The 22,735-nt window shown below is 34.5% G+C and overlaps 2 protein-coding genes across 9 annotated transcripts in view; both read left to right on the top strand.

The window, feature by feature from the left end:
* Positions 1-871: 871 nt before the first annotated feature.
* LOC114880152 (methylthioribose-1-phosphate isomerase) lies at positions 872-2,861 on the top strand. Its single transcript, XM_029195850.2, has 5 exons — positions 872-1,119; positions 1,362-1,597; positions 1,662-1,870; positions 1,948-2,156; positions 2,224-2,861. Exons 1-5 carry the CDS (start codon positions 988-990, stop codon positions 2,503-2,505), a joined length of 1,068 nt encoding a protein of 355 aa, XP_029051683.1. The 5' UTR covers positions 872-987; the 3' UTR covers positions 2,506-2,861.
* A 466-nt stretch (positions 2,862-3,327) lies between these two features.
* The window catches only part of LOC114880151 (tropomodulin), a 61,032-nt gene continuing 41,624 nt past the window's right edge, over positions 3,328-22,735 (top strand). For all 8 annotated transcript variants that reach the window (XR_003790041.2, XM_029195836.2, XM_029195839.2 and 5 more), the window contains exon 1: positions 3,328-3,934. Coding sequence is in view for 7 of the 8 variants with exons in the window: in XM_029195836.2 (XP_029051669.1) it covers positions 3,758-3,934 (177 nt within the window). In the remaining variant the exon portion in view is untranslated. The remainder of the gene's footprint in view (positions 3,935-22,735) is intronic.

The following is a 22,735-nucleotide window of genomic DNA, read 5'->3' as shown; positions in this document are numbered from 1 at the left end:
AGCATTTAAAGAGACATGAAATAACTAAAGAATATTTAATCTTTAAGAAAGAAAATTACAATCTGAAATAAATATTTTATAAATTTTAACCGAACATTTCTAGATACTGAAGACACCGCTTAAATAATTAATTAAATTTTCATTTTGAATGATCCTAATCTTCGAAGACGATAGTGTCTATAAAGATGATAATTCTTGATCATTGTATGATTGGAATTTTTGTTAATCTATCATGTGACTGAACGATTAATAGAATGACTCAACATGATTGAATGATTCGAAGTATTTACCCCATTTTCCTAATTATATGAAACACTAATGAAATAAGTCTTAAAAGTATCACACCTCCAATCCTTAAATTTTAATAAACGCATATGTAAAGCAGTAATTAATTTTATCTCAAATTCCGCATCAGACCTCTTAATTAAAAAATTCTTCATATTAACTAAACTATCCATAAAAAAATTAATTATACAGGAGTTAAAACACTCGTCATAGAACCCTTTATAAATTGCATTCTCAGCCTCTAAAACTATCTAAAGAAACACCCAAAGAGTGTAGTATATTTATTTCAGAATTTTCTTTAACATAATTAAACATTCTCAATATTTCTTCAATTATCCATAAATCGTTGCAAATTTTTCGCAAATACGTTCAGAAATGCGAAATAATTTGAACGATTCCTGCAACAGGACTTCCGCCAAAGAGGAAGTCTGCTTCTGCAAATGGTGGGCAGATGGCGCTAAGGGAGGCTAATTCATACATAGATGCAGTCTACATTCGTATACACGTGATAGTTTCACGATACGTCGTTACGATAGGCTTCGAGTCACGGTCGTTCGAAGTGCACGTGAGCTTCAAATGAACGGGATCTCGTTTCATTCAGAAACTACGAAGCCGCGGTTCTGCTAGCCGCGACTCGAATCTGCACATATTTCACCAGCTACAGTGCTTCAATCGACACGTGTTCGGCTTTGACGTACCAAAATGACGCTGCAAGCGATTAAATGGGAAAACGGCAGGCTGGAGATCCTCGATCAGATACTGTTGCCGGCAATGTCCCGATACATTCCTGTCAAAGGTGTGGAGGACGGCTGGAAAGTGATCAATAATATGCAGGTACGTCTCTGAACGGTGAATAAGAATTAAATCTCTCGCAGTTCATTCTAATCACCTTAAACTATGTGAATTGTTCAACAATAAGTCAAACGTTAAATCACTTGAATGATAATGAAAGAACTCCATGACACTTTGGAGCAACTCACTTGAATAGAATTAATTTATTTAAATTGCTTGTTGACTACAGAAGAATTGTTCATTTGCATGAAGCAAGTTTTATTGGTAATTTGATATTAATACAGGTTCGAGGAGCACCGGCTATAGCCATTGTAGGTTGTTTAAGTTTGGCAGCAGAAATTAAGAATGAAGACTACACAGACAAAAAGAGTCTCCGTAGAGACATAGAGGGTAAATTGAATTATTTAGTGTCTGCTCGGCCAACAGCGGTTAATATGAAAATTGCAGCTGAGGAATTAATTCAGTTGGCTAATAAACTTAGCAAGGATGAGACTATTAATGTCACAGAAATGAAACAGAGGTATGTGAACCTGATGCTGCAAATCAATTTACAGCATCGATGCTATTAATGATGTTGTTTACAGGTTTCTGAAGGCCATTGAAAGTATGCTTGATAAGGATATTGCTGATAATAAAGCAATTGGAGATTATGGGGCCCAAGAAATTTTGAAGAATGTGTCTGGAGATAATTTTGTCAGGATTCTAACGCATTGTAACACCGGCAGTCTTGCAACAGCTGGTTATGGCACGGCTTTAGGTGTCATTAGATCCCTCCACAAAAAGAATAGTCTTGGTAACGTTTGCATGATCATTATCATTAAAAATTTCATATAATTTCATAAAGTTATACAGTACTATTTACCGTTACAGAACACGCATATTGCTCAGAAACAAGGCCATACAATCAAGGAGCAAGACTGACTGCTTATGAATTAGTTTATGAAAAAATTCCTGCCACTCTTATTTGCGACGATATGGTGGCAGCACTAATGAAAACTAGGAATATTTCCGCCGTGGTAGTTGGAGCAGATAGAGTTGCAGCGAACGGTGATACGGCGAATAAAATTGGAACTTATCAAGTAAGATACGCAATTATTACGATCTCTGAAGTGTTATTTACGATGCTAATACTTGTATTATCTTTAGATTGCTATTGTCGCTAAGTATCATAATGTACCCTTCTATGTGGCGGCTCCACGAACCTCAATAGACTTTAGTATCCCTAGTGGTGACCATATTGTAATCGAAGAAAGGCCAGAAAGGGAACTAACCCATATAAACGACCAACGAGTTGCCGCGCCTGGAATACAGTGCTGGAATCCAGCTTTCGACGTAACCCCAGCTAGTCTAATTAAAGGCATCATTACGGAAGTTGGAGTGTTCAGACCCAAAGATTTAATGCAGTTAAAGAACTGTGAGGACTCATAAGAAAGATCGATTGATACAAGCAAAGAGATAAGCTTCCCGATGCATTTATACGAACGGATTAATTGGTGATTCCAATGTTACGAAAAATTGTTGGCAGGTCTTGTTTATTTAACAATTTTCGCGTTACAATAAAATTGTTGGCAGGTTACGCTTATTTGGAACGTTAAGCCTGACGAACGCAGCAGAATTCTACCATGGATATACGTGTTTGCGTTTAAAATTGCCTTATTAACCTCGCTGTGATTTTTACAAATATATTTATAGTGACGAATACCTTAATTAGATAGTTGTATTGATATTACACGGAAAAGATCGCTGATCGTAATTACAAAATACAAGATTTTTTTAATCATGCATTTATACGATTATAGTTAACCCGCCTACCATCAGATGGCGCGCGGATGCAAAAATTTGAAAGTTGCCGCGCGCGATCAAATTATGAATTTAATTTCATCGCAATATAAATTATATATCGTGAATATATTTAAAGAAACATACGAAGTGCGATAATAAAACGTGTGTACGAAGAACTGATCGATTCGAGTGAAAGGGAATTTGTAAATTAGCGCGTCGCATTATACTCAACTTACTTGTAATTACAATTTATTTAATAATATTTAGTAACAAATTTATGCAATTTTCAAATACAAACGTATTTCTGGCAAATATAATAACGTGTACGCTATTAAATTAACAGATAAATATCACCGGTAAATATCACCGAAGCCATGATGTATATCCCTGTAATCAATAACACAAGTCAGTTGTGCGACTTCCGGCCGTGTTTACACACGATCAGTCGCGAACGTGATCTCGAGGGGAAACGTTCGCGGAGCGTAGTCGAAGTTGTCGAGCGGTTTCGAATGTTTATATTGTGACGGGGACGGACGGATTCGACAGTGGGCTAATCGCGACGCGAGCAGTTCCTTCGGGATAACTTGTGATCTATTTTGGCCGTTGAAAGGCGTGCGGGAACACGTTCGAGGCGGGTTTCTCGAACCGCGGTGCTTTAGTACGGCTAGTCTCTCCGCTTCGTGCAGAACTTCGCCGATCCCGGAATAGTTTTCAACGGTTGCTCGGTTGAAGTTTTTCGCGTGGTCGTCGTACAGGCCAATCCGCAGTCGTGTTCACCGTCCCTCGACGTACATAACCAAAAAACCGTCGCGTGTGAACCGGACGTCCGTGTTGATCGATTTCCATCGAACGATTCGCGCGATCGTTCATCCTGGAAGCTGATACGGAGAACACGAGGATGGATGCCACGGACGTCCTCGCTCCTGACGCTACGTCAGGAAACGACGACGGGGCTGTCTTTAGCCACAACAACAACAACAACAACGAGGACGAGGATGCAGCCACCGTGGAGGAGACGTACGAAGTCACCACCACGAAGCGTAAGACCATCCGGACCAGCTACAAAATCCAAGAAGTAAGTGACGACATATATAAGTGACACGTGCGAATTACGGTAACTAGGGTTCGTCGCTGGCGCCCTGGCGTCGTCGTCGTCGTCGTCGAGTTGCTTTAAATCTTGAAACCGGCTAGCCGAGGAATTAGTTTACGCTCGGTGAACGTAGGCGAGTTTTCAAACGCGCGTCAAAAAATGATGACGATTCGAGATTTAAAGCGCTGTTCGAGGAGTACCGCCGATATATCGGCGATTCGTGCAACGCCAAAAATAAACCCACAGTCTGTTCTGTTCTGACGGTGGCTCGAAAATCTCGGTTCATTCTGATATTCGTCAAGGATAAACGGACTTATTTCGATCCACCGGTTTCGGTGGGATTTACCAACTTTATTTGGCGCGTAACCGTACTCGGTCTCGATGAAAATCGGGCGTGATGCCCGCGCCTCCACCAACAATGAATAAATTCGAGGAAAAAGGATTCCAAACTTTCCTTGGCATTTGATCACTGTCCTTTCTCTTTGGTTACTTTTAATTATGATTTTATATAGATGCCATTTCTAGTCCTTATATTTTATTATTTTTTTATATATTGGACTGATAAAGAGTACACTCTCCGGTACTGCTATGTAAATATAAACAAAGATACTTATAGTGTAGGGTTCATTGTTCAAGTCTCTTTTAAGCAGTGATTTTCACATTATCTGAGATGCTTTGAACTTTATATTAAATGGAAATATTTTGAAATTTATGTTCTTCAATTTAAACAAATTTTATCATATTTCTTTTATTTTTAATATTATTCAGATTTGAAATATGATAAATCAGTTCAATATTAAATATAATGTAAAAATAGCTTATAATTAACATTATTTTCTGCATGAATTTTTATTTAGAAGAATGTCTGCAAGTGTTATTTAATTTGCAAGTTCTTCCTTTCAATTTTCAATTTGGTTATCGGTAGGTCTAGTTTTAATAGTTAAATTATTTGAATTTTTAAGATTCATATGGTTGATTAAATAGCTTTCATGATAGTTTACAGCAACTTTGGAAGCCATTACAGGGTGAAATTTAAAACAGAATTAATTAGAGTCTGACACTTGATTCAGCCTGACCCAGTTTTAATTTGAATTTAAAATTTAATTTCATCTACTTTAGGAGGAACTTAAACCTTTCATTCAGGTCTGATTTAAATTAAACTGGGTAGAGGTGAATTTTTTGTCCTTTCTGATTTCAATTTCAAAATTTTTTCAATTAGAAGAAGCATTAAGTAAGGGGTCATAAAGGAAGGATAAATTTCCCTTTTTTTCTGTATAAATAAAAATTAGTGTCTAATATTTTGCATAAATTTCAAGCTGCAGCAAAAGCTTTTAAATTCACTTTTTCACAGCTAAATATGTTTTGTATTATATCGATTAAATTTATGCAGTGAGAAGGGAGTTATAGCATGTGTTATTCATCTTCAAATTTAATTAATTAGAATTAATAAACTAAGGAAATGAATGCAGGGTCTGTTGACATTTCTCTGCCTCTTCTTTTTCTGAGGACTCTTCTTGGTGGGGGGGCCAGTTCACATCTTAGGGGGTGAGGTAGCCTTGTAAGGGTTAAATCGACGCGACACGGTGCAACGTGGAATAAGAAAGATCAGTCGGGCGGCGTTAATGCAAAATGAGGGACAACAGGCGCGATTTACTCAGATTCTACGTCATTGTCGGTTAGACGCTTTTAGATCTGGCAACGAACTCGCTTCGAACAGAGAAACGATGGGGAACGTGAATACGATGGCCGATGAATGCTCGACAAACGTCGATTATACAAAAAATAAAAAAAAGATGAATATTTCTTAACTCTCAGAGATCCTTTACATCAAAATTCAACTATCTTCTATTTCTGAGTATTGTGTGACTTTTGATTTTTTATTCTGACCATTGTAAGTGACAAATTATGACAAAATAAGCGGTTCATCAGCATGTTGACGGTAACGTAAACATGATGAATAAAGTATAACGTGGGTGGTATTTGAATGAAATTTTACTTAGATACTATGTACGTGAATTTATTAGAGAGACATTGTTGGTGGAAGCAGGAAGAACGCTGATTTTTGTTTACTCACGTGGTTGGTTAAATTCAATGATGATTATAACATTTTATATTATAAGAATTTTTAATTAAATTTTTATATATAGGCTTTTATTCCGAGTAACTTTCGTGAATTATTTTCTATCAGGATATGAATTTTATTCATTCATTAAAATTCCAATCAAAAGAAATGTTAATTTTTGAAGATATTGCATATTGGATGCACATTCAGAATTGCATCATAAGACATTTCATCGATAGGTTATTAATAATCATTTCGTGGTATGAAATAATTACTATGAAAATAGTAGAATTCGATGCACTTTCTAAAATTAGTAGTGTTCTAAATGGTGTAGCTATTAAAGGACCAAACGATCTATTTGTGATCTCTTTGATTGTAATTAATTAAATATCTGTAGCTTGAACCCTACACTGCTTTGATTCAAAATATTCTATCTATTAAATCAGATTCAATATCATTTCAAGGGTTGTACTTACAAAATTACATCCCCTAAGTATAATTCCACCCCAAAATTGTATACTTCAATCATTTTATCATCCCCATCCTCAAAAGAAAATTTATAAGACATCATTGTCACTAATGAAATCTCTTGGCCAACCCCACTAAATAAATCTTAATAATTTATTTACAATAGTAGTCAGTACAAATTTTAACATAGTCCAAATAGAATAAAATACACCAATATTAATTTATCTACTTTCCTCAATGTCATTCATCAATTTCTCTTCAGATCATGTTATTGCCGGAAATGATTTTCCTAGTCAGATCAGAAATAACTCATGGATCCACGATTGTTTGGTACAGTTTACCAGGAACCTTTGCCGGTTAGATAAATATTTATTTAATTAAGGTCGGTCGGTGGACGGTACCGGGGCCTACCGGAATCGCTCGACGATTTCAATAATAACTCGCGTTGGTAGATCGTTTGGTTGGCAAGAGGATAATTTCAGCCGCTTGTCGAGCGGACGTTCCATATAGACGTGTCGAAGATAGACATAGTTTTGGCCGTCCCGAGGCATTAATTCTGAAACACGTGCGCCATGGTTAGTAGACGGGTTACGAAGCCACGGATAATTCAACTAAATCATTCGTATCGTTATTATCATTGTCGTGTTGCGAGGGCAGGCAGACGTTGAATTATCACCGACATAAATTTCGAACCAATTGTAAATTGTTTTCTGTGAATCTAGTAATTAACTGAGAAAGTATTCAGACCCTTCAAAGATAAATTTAAATTGAATTTTGATTAGAAATTGAAGAGATGTAGATTTGAGGTTTAGTGGATTGTAGGTTTTTGTACTCTGCTGGTGTTCTTTGTGTAATGGGTATTTTTAGGTGTTTTACGAGGAGGTTTAAACGTCAAGCAAAGAATATTTACAGCCATCATAGAATATACATAGTAATCATTGAAACCTCAGAATATAACGAGGAATAGATTCACTTGTTGTAGAAAAAATAGTAACATTCTTGTTCAGAGGTGTACAATATTTATCGTTGGAGAGAATTTTAGGTCTTCAGTAATTTTTAATGAATATCTTTTTTAATTTTATGTGATTTATTAGTGGGTCATTAATTATATAGAGAGGCCCATTGGGATGGGTCAATATACCCTTAATTTTCTAAATTCTAATTCTAATTTAGACAATTTTAGAAATTTCAAATTGCGTTAATTTAAATATTTAGAATTCTAAAAATTTTACCAAATACTAAATGATTTTTCATCAAATTAATGCAATTATTTGCAAATCGTACCGCTGGAATTCTAAATCGTCTCGAATAATGACGATTCAGACAGCAACCAAAGGAGACAATTATAAAGAACAAACGTGAGACGTGAGGGGCACAATTTGCCGCTTCAATAGGTGTCTGAGAGCAAATGAGGACGGATAATCATCCTTTTATCACACTGATGAAATTGCTTAAATCGAGCAAACGCGAGAGAACGACGATTGCTTGGCGTGAGAGCAACAGGATACCTGACGTTTCTATTCTTCATTCGCGATTTAGAGACGACAAGTCGATCTCATTTCTTCGATAAAATCACCAGTCGTGTCGTTCCTACTAGCTCCATGGGTTCGAACGCCTGTACCGATGTACTTTTAAAATAGCATCGAGGTCGAAACGAAGCTTCGACCAGCCTACGTTTCATGAATTTCTATCGACGATCGTGCGATCATCGAAAGATACATTTATTGGAAATTGATTGCATTTTTGTAATAGATTTTCTTATGGTTATGTGTTAGAATTTGGAGCATGATGATAGAAAAGGTTCATAGTGTGTTGCTTCTTAATACAAATTATTAATGAAACTTCTATGTGGTCATTTTTATTATTTTTCAACCTTTAATTTCATGTGTCATAAGGGGTATTTTGCAATACTTTTCTATCATCAAATTATCCTAGAATTCTATAAAAAAAATCCTAATGTACCCTTAATCAACCAACAATATATCAATAATTCTACCAAATATTTCAATATATACCTTAAATATTAATTTCGAACATTCATATTAGTGTAGATATTGATTTTCTTTGAACATCCTATACTGACTAAAGAACAGCTTGTCCCATGACACGGGTTGTCGGGGTGCAAAATACTCTACGATTCAGTTGATACGTTTTAGCGTCGCGTTTAGATGCAAATACTACGCGAGGTTGGTTATTAATTTCGTCTAAGGTAAAACACGGTGAATTTATGAGGTGACGCTAAGAGTTCCATGATATGTACCTAGACAACCGCGGACCGTATAATTTTTCCTCTGTCCTGTTCATTCGTCTTCTAAATCAACAGTATAGAAATATCACTGGACATCGTGTTCGTGTTGCATACAAAAATACATCACAATGCTCGTTTCCTTGCTTCATTTCCGACGAGACCCACCGTGATGGGATATACAAATGGGTACATGGAAATTAAGATTGCTGACAGTGTTAATTTCACTTGAATCACGTTTAAGACAGTAATGTACACGTGTTCAGGTGACACTATCATTTATTTGTGAGATAATTATTTTGCATTCGTTGAAAGATATACAAGCTATTGTTGAATTAAATATAGTTATAAATTGAAGATCTCTGGGGAAACCTACTCTGGTTGGCACTGTATAAGCATTCATGGTTTAATAATTTTATTGCTTAATGGACAGGACATGTAGATTTATGTTTTTGCACATATTTTAATTACGTTGCCTTCAAAAATGCCAGGAAATGGTAGAAGTTATTCATTAAGCTTTATGATAAGGATAAATGATCCTGTATCATTTGAGAAGAAAGTTCAAAATACAAATAGAACCTGAACATGTTTGAAGGATCGTCGTTGAAATGATGTTTAAACTTCAGCCAAAGGTTTTGCAATATTTAGCAACTATGTTTTGATATCCTAGATTCATCTCACGAAAATAAACGTTAATGAACATTTGTAGATTATGAGATCCTTGTTCTCAAATTTCTCTACTAATTATTAAAAACTAATCAGTGTATATTCCCTCTTAAATTCTCTAATTGGATTTTAAAAATTAAGTAACTTCGGAGATTTAAATACAATAATTAAATATTCTATGGTCTTATATGAAAAATATAAGTAATGTTTTAAAAATTAGTAGATAATATTATTTGTGATATAAATTTATAAATTACCTAAAATAAATTTGCAGGATTATTTATAAAATTACGTAAATGTTAACTGTAGGTTTTGTAATGGAATCTCTTTACTACTTTATGACTGAAAATATACAAGACAGTGAAAAATGAATACTTTATGACATTTCCATTTCGAAAATAGCATGTTTATATATTACACTGTAAAATTAGTCTGTTCAAAGTTCTTCCAATAATACATCTATACATTTTGTTTACACTTTGTATTCTTCAGTAATATTTCAATTACAATTTTCTAAACTTGTTCTATCATAGGATTCGCAAATTTTTCTCTGAAGTCGTTTTTAAAATCTATTTATTCGTCAAAATAAATTAGAAAGACAGGTGCTAGAATTATCTTCGCTTTGTAACAATAACGGAAGGAAAAGATGTTTAGATGGTTCGGTGTCGAGCTGGAAAATAATTCAACGTTTGCCAGACGGTCAAGTAAGTGAAAATTGCGATGATTAATTGGACGTCAGAAGCACTGCAAGTAATTTCCCCGGCAAATTTCGCAAACTGCGAAAGAGCCATCGAGTTTACGCGTGGATGTTTTCGTTTCGTATCGTTTGCTCGTCGTTCTTCGATTAATTGCATCGAAACTTTCATTTCCTGTTTCTTTACCTGCTCAACGTGAATTTTAACTCCGTTTTTTCTAATCTATGGTTTAGTGGATTAGATAAAATCAATAGTCTTGGGATTAGGAGATAGCTTCATCAAGTTTTTACTTCCTGTTAAAGGAAATTTAAAATTGTGTATTTTATAGATAGTGTTTTCATGGGACATTTGAGGTTCTGTTGCAAGTGAAACAATCTTCATATGACTAATTATCTTATGAAGTGACTCTTGTAACATGGGTGACAGTGAGTTAACTGATTTATGGTGTATGCTAGTTTCTATGAAACGTCTAATCTTTCTTGGAAGATGTAACTTTTAGTAGATATATTTTTAATCTTTTCTACCAATTAATTTAGCAATTAAAGACTATTATTGGTGATCAATAATTCGTAACTGGAGTGGACTCTTAAACAAGTGATAAATACAGAGCAAGTTTCACTTGTAGGATTTCAAGTTTTTTACTAAGCTGGTACGAATGAAACCTGTGAAAAAAATGTAGCTTACACATTGAAACCTCAAATAGTATTAACTGCGAGCAAGTGAAAACCTTGAAAGTTCAAGTTACAGCTTCTTAGATCTGATTTCTTTCGATATCTTATTGAAAAGAAAACTTCGAGCTCCTTCGAGAGAATTATAACTTGTGAAATTGCAAATAAATTGATCAAAACTGTATTTAATTTGACGCAGGGCTTTAAAAAAAAATAATTCACGAATGCAAAATTATATGTATAGTAGGATTTAAAAAGAAATGTTTTTAAAAAATAAGTAAAAAAATAATAAAATAGATAGGATATATTCAAAGGTTAAAATGCACCTAGAAATGGAATAGGATTGGAATAAAATAGATTAGGTTAAAAGTTTATACAAAATCTTTTTATTGTTGATTAAAAATACTATAATTAACTAGTCTACAAATTGATAAAAAGGATACTTTGTCAGGAAATGAAAATTAAGCGAGATAGTCAGGATATAAGGCATGTCTGACTATGCGCGTACCCTATCTACTTACAGGTTTCTTTCTATTGCACTCTTATGGCCCAATCTCGCTACATCTTCCGTCATTCATTGACGAGTTTATTATACGTGTTATACTCTTTCTTATCACTATTTATCACCACCAAATATTCTATATAATCTAGAATTAACTTCGATATCAAATATTTATAAGTAGAACTTTTTTTTAATTTTAATATCCATTTTGATATTTTATTCAACTGTTAAATTTTTGGGTGTTTTATTGTATATTACTTTATTATATAATTGTTTAAATAGAAAAATTAGTAGTTTTAATAGTTTTCTTTATATAAACACAAAGTAATATGGTATAAACCAACACCTTGAAATTCCAAGGGTTGAGGGGCAAATCAAAGCAAGCATTTCAAATACTCGCAAACATTGTTTTGCAGAAAGAAGAGCGTGTAATTAGAATACGCATTCCGTGGTTCGTGACATTCTTGGCACGAGCAACGAAGTCTTGACAAAAATCTCGGCCCGCCTTTAGGTCTTCCGACCTTGTGCCTCGAAGATCGTAAGGTGACGACATCGTGGCTTCTGTAATTCACACCTTAAATAAAATTCTAAGCATTTGTAACGCCTTTTGGCAACCATCGACACGTTCATCAAAGCGTTGTTGAACAGTCGTCAAACCTGATCAAACTAATCTTCTTCTTAATTAACACTGACTGTCATTATTTTAGAATTAAAAGAATGAAAATTAGGTATACTTCAATTAACCCTTAACTGATATGGTAAAATAAAATATTTGAATAATTTTGAGAAAATTTAATTAGCTCTGAGGCTTCTTTCTAATTATGAAAAAAACTAATTTTTGTCAATATCTAATTTGAATATTAAAATACTTAATGTCATCTATTATTTGACACAATCCCCTCCCCTCCAGTGTAGTAATTAAGGATTAAGAGGAAATTGAAAATAAGGGTTACACCTTTTAGTCTTCAATTATTATTATTACCATTATTATGGATTAGTGCTAATTCATTTCACTTGTAACCAGTAGGAAATATGTGAATAGAAAATGAATATCATATAGGAAGTAGTGTTGAGATGTTTAGAGCCAGTTGCACGCGGATTAGACTTCCTGAAATTATTCACGACATCATTGACGATGACCTTGTGCTTCTATCTACGATGATGTCGCCGTACACGATTAATGTTTCCGCCAAAATCGTCGACCCAGACGCCATCCTGTACGGGGACCGACCATCGATCTAGTAATTGTCCCGATTTACAGCGAACTGCTTTCAGGACGTTTCTAAATTACAAACCGCGGTAGCTCGAACGTTCGTTGTCGACATTTATCAACGATGAATGACGATGAGGTTCTCCTTTTAACTTTCCGAAAGGACGCGATAGTAGTTTAAATAAAATACACGTGCACGAATCGTGTATTACATAAATTGATTCTTTGTCGGAGGACGAACGAATTTATCGTGCAAATTATTTTTACAATACTCAGTTTTTTTATTTTTGGAATGTTAGGGTTGTAGGAAAGATAAAAATATTGACAGTTGTTAATCTCATTAATTAACTAGGGTAAAAAATTTATTAATTTAGAAGATATCTTAGGGAGAGACTTCAGCTTAATTTGAAAAATTGTTTTTGAAATTTTTTACTTTCCTCGATGCCATTTACTGCATATTGTAATTACTAAGGAAGTTGGGTCGAAAATTGATTAGTTCAAAAATATTTTCGAAAACATATCACAAAGACATTTAATCAAATCGTGCCACATTGTTAAAATACCACCTAGTGCGTCATTTATCGAACTTTGTCACTGTTCCCTCGTCTGACGTCGATGCGGTGCGTTTTTCCGACGTCATTTACCAGCCTGAATTATTTATAATCGTCGGGGACGTTTTACGCTCTCGGCAGCTACTATTTAGACCTGTTGCAGCCGGAATTGCAATTCCCGTTGCAGATCGCCATCGTTCTCTCTTCCTTGGCAACGTCTTTCCCCTTGTGAATTACAACGACGAACGGTGGCGCTTTCCGAATCGTTTAGACAAGTCTCAAAAATATTCTCGTCGGGTTACACGGATCAGACAAAGACACAGGGAACGTTTAATGCGAATTTGCGGTTAGAGAGGTTCGTTTTGTTCGGACAAACGTTTGCCAGATCGGTTTGAAAGTTACGTTATTGATCACGGTGACGAAAACGCGTAGGTCAGTGATGTTGTTTTTGCACGTGAGATACCGCACGAGAATTATGCTCGTTCGGGATCGTTTCTTTTTAGCTTTCGCTTGAAATAGGCGGCTGAGACGTGCTGAGATATAGCTTTCCGAGGGGATATGGGAGATGCTCTTGATTCGTGATTGGTATTAATGATTTTGTTTGTATTGCTCTGTAAAATGTTATAGAGTATCTATAGAATCTCTTTATTAAATTTACAATTTCCAAGAGATATCTACTTTCATTTAAAAATATTTTGGAAGCTTAAATAATTGTCATAGTTTGAATTAAAATATAGAATTAGTCGCAAATTGATTTCTTAAATTTAAATGTGAAGGCTGAGCAGTTTTATTATTAAAAATTAGTGTTTTGGTATATTTTGGTAGTCGAGGTGCCACTTCCTTGGGGTCCACAGTGACCCCTCAAATTTTTTAAGTAATTATTCTTCTGTAGGGCCCAAAGTGAGCCCCAAATTTTTAAACCAATCATCTTTCTATGGGGCCCATAGTGATCCTCAAATTATTAAATTAATCACCCTTTAAATTTCTCCATTTCGTCTGTGCATAAATCAAAGCTAAAGTAGATTTCCAACAAAACGGTGTTACAAAGTCATTTGGCAGAGTTTAAGTGTCTTTGTGTGTGGACAACGATGATGAAATTCAAGGTGATTCTACGCGATTACAGGAGCAAATTGCAACTATTGCGAATAATGGGACAGGGACGAAGAAGGATCGAGCAAATAGGTCTTTATTCAGGGAACGAACAATCTTGAATGAAATGCACCACTTGGCAAGCCAAGTTACATTGCTACACGGTTACTCTAGACGAAGTAGCAAGATCAAACACACTTGCTCGACAATGTAGAAGAGAATGCTAGTACAGGAAATTTCAGCGTGAAAATACGTTGGTTCTGCTTTGTTTCTTCTGTCATCGTAATTTCTGAATACCTCGTGTCTCTTTCAATTTTCTCGTTAACGTAAATTAACGTCTTATCGTAGATGCTTGTATTAAAAATATCTTGTGGGAGGATTTTAAAATTCACAGAAATTTGTCATTTTTCATGATAATTGGAGTATTATTAAATAATCAATGATTTATCAATAATACCTATATTTAATTACTTTCGAAATTATAAGTGGTTTTAGTCTGATAGGATTTCATGACATAAAAGCAAACCTAATGCAAATAACCAAATACCAGATTTGTTTCCCATAAATTTCTGATGGTAAGCAGAGTGTTAAATCAAAGAAATTCGATGGAAAGAGGAGACGTAGGCGTGTCGAGGGAAGACAAATTCGACTACTCGCTTCGTTGATCGAGAAGCAAGATCGCGTGGAATCGCTTTTGCCAACGGGATCCAGGGGCAATTTCGTCGCGAGTTGACGAGGGTAGAGCGGCTGTACGGCTTCCGTTTTCGTTTCTGGTCGATGTCTCTGGCGTCTCAATTAGCGAGCGTTGGGTGCTCGGTCACGCTCGACGCAGCGGGGCCGATTCGCGACCGATTCTCGAAATAGATTCGCTTCGTTGTCTGTCCTCGCCTTAGCGTTGATCCTTTCTTCGATTTCGGGTCCCCGTGAGATCACCTTCCTTCCTCCATGAATCTCTTCGATGTTTGTATTCCACCGAATAATCAGGATTCTTGTTGCCAGCTCGATTTATAATACCGAGCATTATTCGTCAACCCTTCTCTTCTTGGGTTTATATGACCTGCAATAAAGTTAGGGTAGTTTCCATATGTGCGGTTGATCAGGGTTGAAAGTAGTAATTTAACTTTTGAACTTTAGCTTTGTGATAAACAGGAGTAAGATTATAAATAAAAAATAAAAAGAAGAGAAGTAACATAATTTTAGTTGAAAATAAAATTTTATAGTGGTTAATTAGTGGTCACCAAAGGGTTAAATAATTTTTGATTACATGATTTGAAATTTACGGTGTAAATTTTGCAAAAGAAATGAATGTTTTCAAACGTTGCTTCTAATTATTGGGAAGAAATGTTTTTTTTTTTCAGCAAGATGTAAATGAAAATTCGTAAGGTTTGAAGTCGGCGTGTGTACCTTGAGGAGGTCAAAACTCTTGTTCGTATGTTAGTAAGTTCTCTTAAAAATGAACAATGCGTAATGAGCGAGAGTGTTTAGGGAAAGTTTTAGAAGTGCGTTTAGAAAGGGAGGCTGTAGTGAGAATTTTAGAGAGGGTCGAGTGCACTGCGACATGGAATTTGCAGGAAGAATTTAACGAGAGGCTAGAAAGGAAATGTAGATCAAAAGTTGAGTATGGTTCACTTAGGGTCACTTGCATTGGCTAATTGTTATTCCGTTAACACAAGATCCACTGGCGAGTTTACTCCTCTGGTTAAATTAAAAATAAATTAGGAAAATATGAAAAATAAATTAAATCAATATTTCAGAGAAAATACTTTAGTAATTTCTGTGAATTATAATTATTTAACTTTTGAAGAAATAAAATAGAAAGTAGCATTTGTATTGGTTGTATTAAATTATCTGAACAAATCCCTCACGATACATAAATCCGTGTTTAGTTCTTTCTCTTGACGGATATAGACATTTAGAACATTAGCAGGACGTTTTAGAAGCGACGTTTCTCTGTGGAAAGTATTATTTATGATGGTAATATTTTTAAAAGACTTTCATCGCAGAGAGAAACTAATTCGAGCACGGATGCTTCTGCTTCGTGGAACTATAGATTATAAGATAAGTGACTCGTCTGCTCAATGTTATTTTGTTTCACTTGGAACTTTCCCACTGACTTTTCCACTTTGTTTTCTTCTTCGTCTCTTATGCATTGCCTAATTGTTTTATTTTCCCATTAAAACTATTGATAGCTCTCCTTTATAATTCTAGAAACCGTCTATAAATGTTGCATGAAATTAAATTTAAATTACAAATCGAAATTAATTAATTCATTAAGCAATTAGGTATCTGTTATTTTAATGCAAGTATAAATATTCTTCGGGGTTGAAATTTTCATTATTTATATAAATATTCTAATATGCAAGTTTTCATACATCTATCCTAAATAAATAAATAAATTTTCTAATGCTAGATTCCAATTTTATATTTTTCATAGAAATTCACAAGTTTCCACATATTCTTAATATTTTTCCATAATAATTGATACAAAATTGTTTTTAGAATATTATTTTGTTTATTCATAAAATTTTCTGATGTCATGGAAGAGAGTTGGAATTAGTATAGGGTCTCTAGTGGTCGTTTCACTCGATCCGTCGATGAACGCGGTAAACTGATCGTGTACTCCTAAACTTAGACCGAGCTTCTACGATACGTGCTTCAAATCGGGACGGAAATACGACAGTAAGTGGTACCAACGATCGCGTACTCGTGGCAGGGAATCCTTGGTCAATTTTAATGGGGTTTCAGTCGCCAGTATATCGTGTAACGAATCACCGTCAGCTGGTTAATAAAGCGGGACCACTGACATCTCCTCGTATCATTGTCCTGTTTCCAGTCTTTTAATTGAATATAGCAAGCTCTTCCATAGCAAACGACAAATTTCAAAATGTGTAAAGGTGTGACATGATTTGATGATACCAAAGTACCATAAAATATAAGTAAATTTCAAAACATTGAAATTCTGACAAAAATCAGAAATAATCCCATATTGAGCTAAGGCCTAAAGCAAGGAATTTATTTAATAAAAAGATTTGTTTAGAATTTCTTTTCAAAGAATAATGATTTTAAAATTGTATTTACCATGTTTCACACGTTTCTAAAACTTTCCATCCTTTCGTGGATTGAAGATTACCTTTCTCATCGTATTGTCTTCAAACAAGACTGTTCTTTGTCGAGGTTACTCGAGCATACTCATAAGACGTCCAAGCGAGTTTAGTAGATACTTACATCTCGCGGATAAGATTTACGCTCCCCTTTGAAGGTTTTCTTCTCTTCGTGACGAAAACCCGGTGACATTTCCGCCTTGATTTGCGCTCCAGGAATTTCCTCCTACTCATGCTCCTTTGCCCCGTCGAAATGGCTAACGAAATTCTGATATTAAAACGCGAGATTGTTCAAGTAAATTGGGTAGAGTGAAAGCAGGATAAAAGGAGCTTCATTCGGTTTATTAACTAGAAATAGTTGATTAATAAAATTATTTTATTTTAAAACAAGTTTCACAATTATTTACTAAAGAAGCAATAGACTGTGGATTTTTATACAGAGCGATATTTTAATTCCTAAATTAATTTGGGAAATGTTTTACAAATTTGTTACAATTAATAATTTTTGCAAAATTTGGTAATATAGGTATAAATTTCTGCAATCTAGTGATAAGATTATGGGTGCACTTGCGGATTATCAGTAGGTTAATAATATTTTTGGGGGTCCATGATAATGAAAAAGTTAATGAAGTAGTATATTGCACGTGTCAGTAAACATTCAGAGTCACTGCTCTCACTCAGAGATGACCTCCTGCGGGTAATCTGTCTGCTCGCGAATAAAAATAAAGCCACCTATCGGTTCGCGTGAACGTATTTTTAATCAAACGTTACGGGGATGGAGCCGGTACATTTTCGCGTTCACCACGAAGTTTCCTCGATTCTGTCGAAAGTGTTCTCGCAAAATAGCCTCGTGACGGAAATAACGTGTTCTCGATAAAAAGGATCTTACGTTATGTAATAACGAACTCGTGTCTCTTGCCTCCGACAGATGAATCAATTTTATTTATTTATTTATTTATTTGCTTTTTTTTTTTTTAAACGGTGAATTGTCATGTGCGTGGCTCTGTCATTCATTTGCATTTCTTCCTGTTTTTAACACTGGAAATTTTAGAGTAGGCGATATGATTGTATAAAAAGAAAATGGGAAGGTTTCTTTAGAGAAAAACTAAATATATTTCTTAATCATAATGTTATTTTATATTTATTTAAATGTTTGTAAAAGTTATTTGAAAATTCCAAGAACACAAACAGGAAAAGATATTTAAAGACTGCAAAAGAAAAACTTTGAAATTTTAGGATTTAATATAAAATTAGTAAAATAAGTATTTTTTCTTAGAAATTATACTTTGGTATTGCAGCATTTAATTAAATGAATGATTGTAACCCCTATTTTATTTATAACAGTCTTCTTAGTTGTGACTGGAAATTTAAATCATTGGAAATATAAATTTAAAAAATTTATATCCATGCTGAATATTAAACCAGTTCATCTAGAATCATTAATTTATTGCAACATTTTGGCGAGAACCACTCAAGATCGAAGGTCAATGGAGAAGGTTCGTGGCTCAAAATAAAAATTTTTTTTTTAATATAACACGGGAAAAACAATCGTATTGACCGTGATATCTCTGACGTAAGGGCTACCAACATCGACACAGTCTGTGGAAGGGGACTTAAAAATATCATCCTACTCGAAGCGATGGAAAGTTTCTGGTTAGCCAACTTGCGAGACTTTCTATTAAATAATTTTTCAATTTTCCTTTTTTTCTTTTTAGAAACTACAAAATTTTTCAAACTTATCGCATTACTATAATAACTGGTATTACTTTAATCAGTAGAGTCAGTTTAGTTTATAAAAATCTAAAAAGGAAAATACTTAGATCATACCTACATAGAATGATTTGTCAAACTGGAAATGGAAGAATTGAATAGACTAACTTTTATTTTCTTAATTATTCACTCCATCGATAGATTTTTAATTTCAATTAAAATGTACCATCTACCAAATCCTAATTAAAGTATTTTCAAATAAATATTACCGATATAATAAGAACGACAAAGGAAGATTAAATAAATTCATAAGCACCTATAAAAGGATAAATTATAGAAAGATCAATTGCGGTGTCAGGGAACAGCAAAAGCGTTTCAACCTAACAATCACGAAACGAGAAGTTCCCTGGACCATTTCGAACCCGGAGAACTCGGGAATAATCCGGAGAATGCGAGGCTAATTAGTGAGTGGAATTAATTACTCACGGAATGGACGACGAGCCGAAATTGCGATCGCGAACATACACGGGTTTTCTTTGTTTAACTAATTGTGGTTTCCGTACACCAGCCACAATTTCGTTTTGCTAAAATATTCGCGATACTCTTTTGTCGGCTTTCGACAATTACCGTTCTTTATTTCACCCGAGTTAATTCGATAAGGATTTTATTTAACGAGGTATCGTTGCGGCGCCTGTTATTTTGTTGGACATCGTGTTTGTCAGACACGTCGCGAATATTTTCATATTTTCCTGCCGATGCCAAAATCCGTCTCGTTGCAGTTTGCCAAACCTTTTGTGATGCAGTTCAAAGACTTGCTTGATGAACGAGATTCTTTTCGTTTTTTTCCAGTAATTACTGTCATTAAATTGAAGAGTCGTATTCAATCGTTATTATTCTTCTTTGACGACTACAAGTGTGAAATTCAATATATTTTTAATTTTATAGAATGCAATTTTCGCCTACACTCAATTTTCAATTTAATATCTTGATTACCTCAGTGGTAATGACTGTACATAGTCAGACAGACTAATAATTGCAGTTATTTCATTTTTGAAATTAAACTTCCTACTTGCAGTTTGAATTATTACTATAATTTTGCCAAGTTAAGACATCCTCTTTGTCAAATAAATTTTCACAATGGTAGCCAAGTATTATTAAAATATATATTTCTATAATAAATTATCTGCACTTGAAAAGTGGCATGACTTTCCTAGATTAGATATGACCTATCTAATGCTACTTTATGGATGTGCATATCATGGGTCCTATGAAATTGTCAAACAATTTAAAGCTAGAGCCCGAAACACCATAAAATAATAAAAATACTAAGCTACTTATATTTAGTAATAAAAATGTCCATATATTTAGAAGAAAAAAAGATTTCTCTTATATTGGGGTGGATGCAACTCCCAATTTAATAAACCTGCAGCCACCCCATGCAGTCCTTTCAAGGGTTTAGGTAGAGTTTAATAAAAAAGCTGAGCATTAAACCCTATGAAAGCCCTCCAGTATTAAAACAGCTAAACTTTCTGAATTTTCCAAACATCGTCCCCCTCAAAATATCAATAGAGTCTCTGATTCATTGTCGAAGCTTGCGACTAATCTTACACAGCAGCATTACGTCCATTCTCTGAATCATTCTTAAAAAAAAAAAATTGAAAGCTTCTTTACAATGAATTTTTACGTTAGAATGGAGGAACAATGTTTTTCTTTTCGCTCTTTTATTATTCCCGACATAAGCTCGTCTCCATCTGGCGGTTCTTCCGGAAAAGCTTTCGACTCGAGAAGCTTTCGAAAGCTTTCGGTTGGTGTTGCCATCTGGCCAGATCCCGAGGAAACGGAATTACATTTATAAATAATCCATTTTGCTGATGGTTACAGCCGTCACTGTCGTTCATAGAGGATCCATTGGCTCTTTGTACACCCCCGCTCAAAAGTAGCTCTTTAAGGTGGATGTAGGTGGTTAATTGGATCCAAGTTTACTAAAGCAAATAATATATTAGATAAATAGTATTATAAAATAATAATACTAGAAAATATTAACACTAGAATAAATATTTTCTAAAGTTTAAAATTAAAAAAATATTGAAACACCCTGTATGTGTACGACAATTCTAAATATGTTTAAGGGTTGAAAAATATTAAAATCAAGAAATTGAATTTTGCCTAAGAATAAGAAATGCATTTTTCCAATCTACCGCGTATAGTATTTCTTTGCTTATTCCTTTACCAACGTTGTTTTTATTTGTATCAAAGGAAACGCGGGTGTTCTATGAAAAAACGAAGTAGAGGTCTGGAATAAAATACAGATAAGAATCCTTGCCGTTAGCCCGGAAGAAAGGGTAACTCGATTAACGTGGAAAGAAAGCTGGAAAAGAAGTAAGAAAATGGAAGGAAATTCAACGAAGCGAGAGAGGGTCGAAGGCATCGAGTCAGAAAATAAATGAAAGACGAAACGAAATTTTCCAGCGAATAGCTCGATGGAAAAAAGGAAATCGGGGTACAGATTCTTAGCCTTCGCCAGGAAATAAGCAATCGTAAATCGAAAGAAAATTTCCAACATTGCTATCGTACATTTCTTCCTTCAATATTTACTCTTGTAGCTTTCAATCTTCTAATTTGATCGAAGAAAATTATTATATTTTCTTTTTTTATCAATTGCAAAATTTTCTTTGAAGTATTTCTTCGTTCAATATTTGCTGTTGTATTTTCTTATTCATTAAATGCAACATTTTTCTTGGGGTTTATGGTAGGAAATAAGGTTCAGGGACGTTTCAAATTGGTAGCCTGATCTTAATCTGTTTTAGAGACAGTTTATCGTCAGTCTTGGATTTCAAATAATTCTCTCAATAGGGTGACACGAGAGCAACGAATAAATTATCTCCCAAGATAGTGCCAAATTGAATTCCCGTGGAAGAGGGACGCTTGTGCCGAGAGTTAAACGAGTTTGGCTCCTGGTGTCGCGATGACATCGATGCATTAATACCTTATTAATCGCGGCTTTGTTAAACCTGAACAATCATGTTTGTATCCTGTTTCATTATGAATATAAAAGATATTTTATTTTGCTACTAAAAATCCCATGGGTTAGCATGGTATTATACATTTTATAATTTTCTTCATTTCTTCTTTTCTTCCTTAAAATTCTCTATTTAGCTTTTAAATATTCTATAATAATTATATTATCTGTTTTTTTTTTAAATTTTGTTATTCTGCTTCTGTCAAAGAAATGAATTCCCAAAATGCAAAATATTTTATTATTCAATATTTTGTTGAATAATATATTAGTAAAGAAATTCTCTGTTGGTTATTTCAAGTCACAAAGAAAATGACAGAAATCAAAGATCCTTTTTGCCCATTCACAATGCCGACCCAACAAAAGATTTCTTTTCCATCATGAACGTACAATATAATCGCCATAAATTCAGCGAGGAGGAAAGCTCATAAACGCGTCTGTGTCTTACGAGTTCATTCACGCTGTCGGAGCTGTCAACGAGCCAGTTCCCCAGGAATTCGATTTACGGACACGTAACGTCGATATTTGATTTATTTGTTAGCTACGTGGTCAAAAGTGAGATCGCGTCGACCATTATTCTTCTCAATGGATGCCCGTCACGCTTTCCTCGGCGTCGCTTGTTTCGTTTTTCCGTGGATTTTTGTTCGCGAACCGACTCGCAATCAAGTTCCTTTGTTTTCCTAAGTTCGTACCATCGATGAGTACCATCGATGTTTCCAGTAGTACGTATCAATAGAAATTTATTTTGATAGCAGAGATTGAAAGAGTATCTGTTACAAGTTTTCTGGATGTTGATTGTGGTC

This window comes from Osmia bicornis, chromosome 7 (assembly GCF_907164935.1).
Source record: "Osmia bicornis bicornis chromosome 7, iOsmBic2.1, whole genome shotgun sequence".
Lineage (NCBI taxonomy): Eukaryota > Metazoa > Arthropoda > Insecta > Hymenoptera > Megachilidae > Osmia > Osmia bicornis.
Note: the sequence above shows the minus strand (reverse complement) of the source record. Positions and strands in the feature narration are given on the sequence as shown.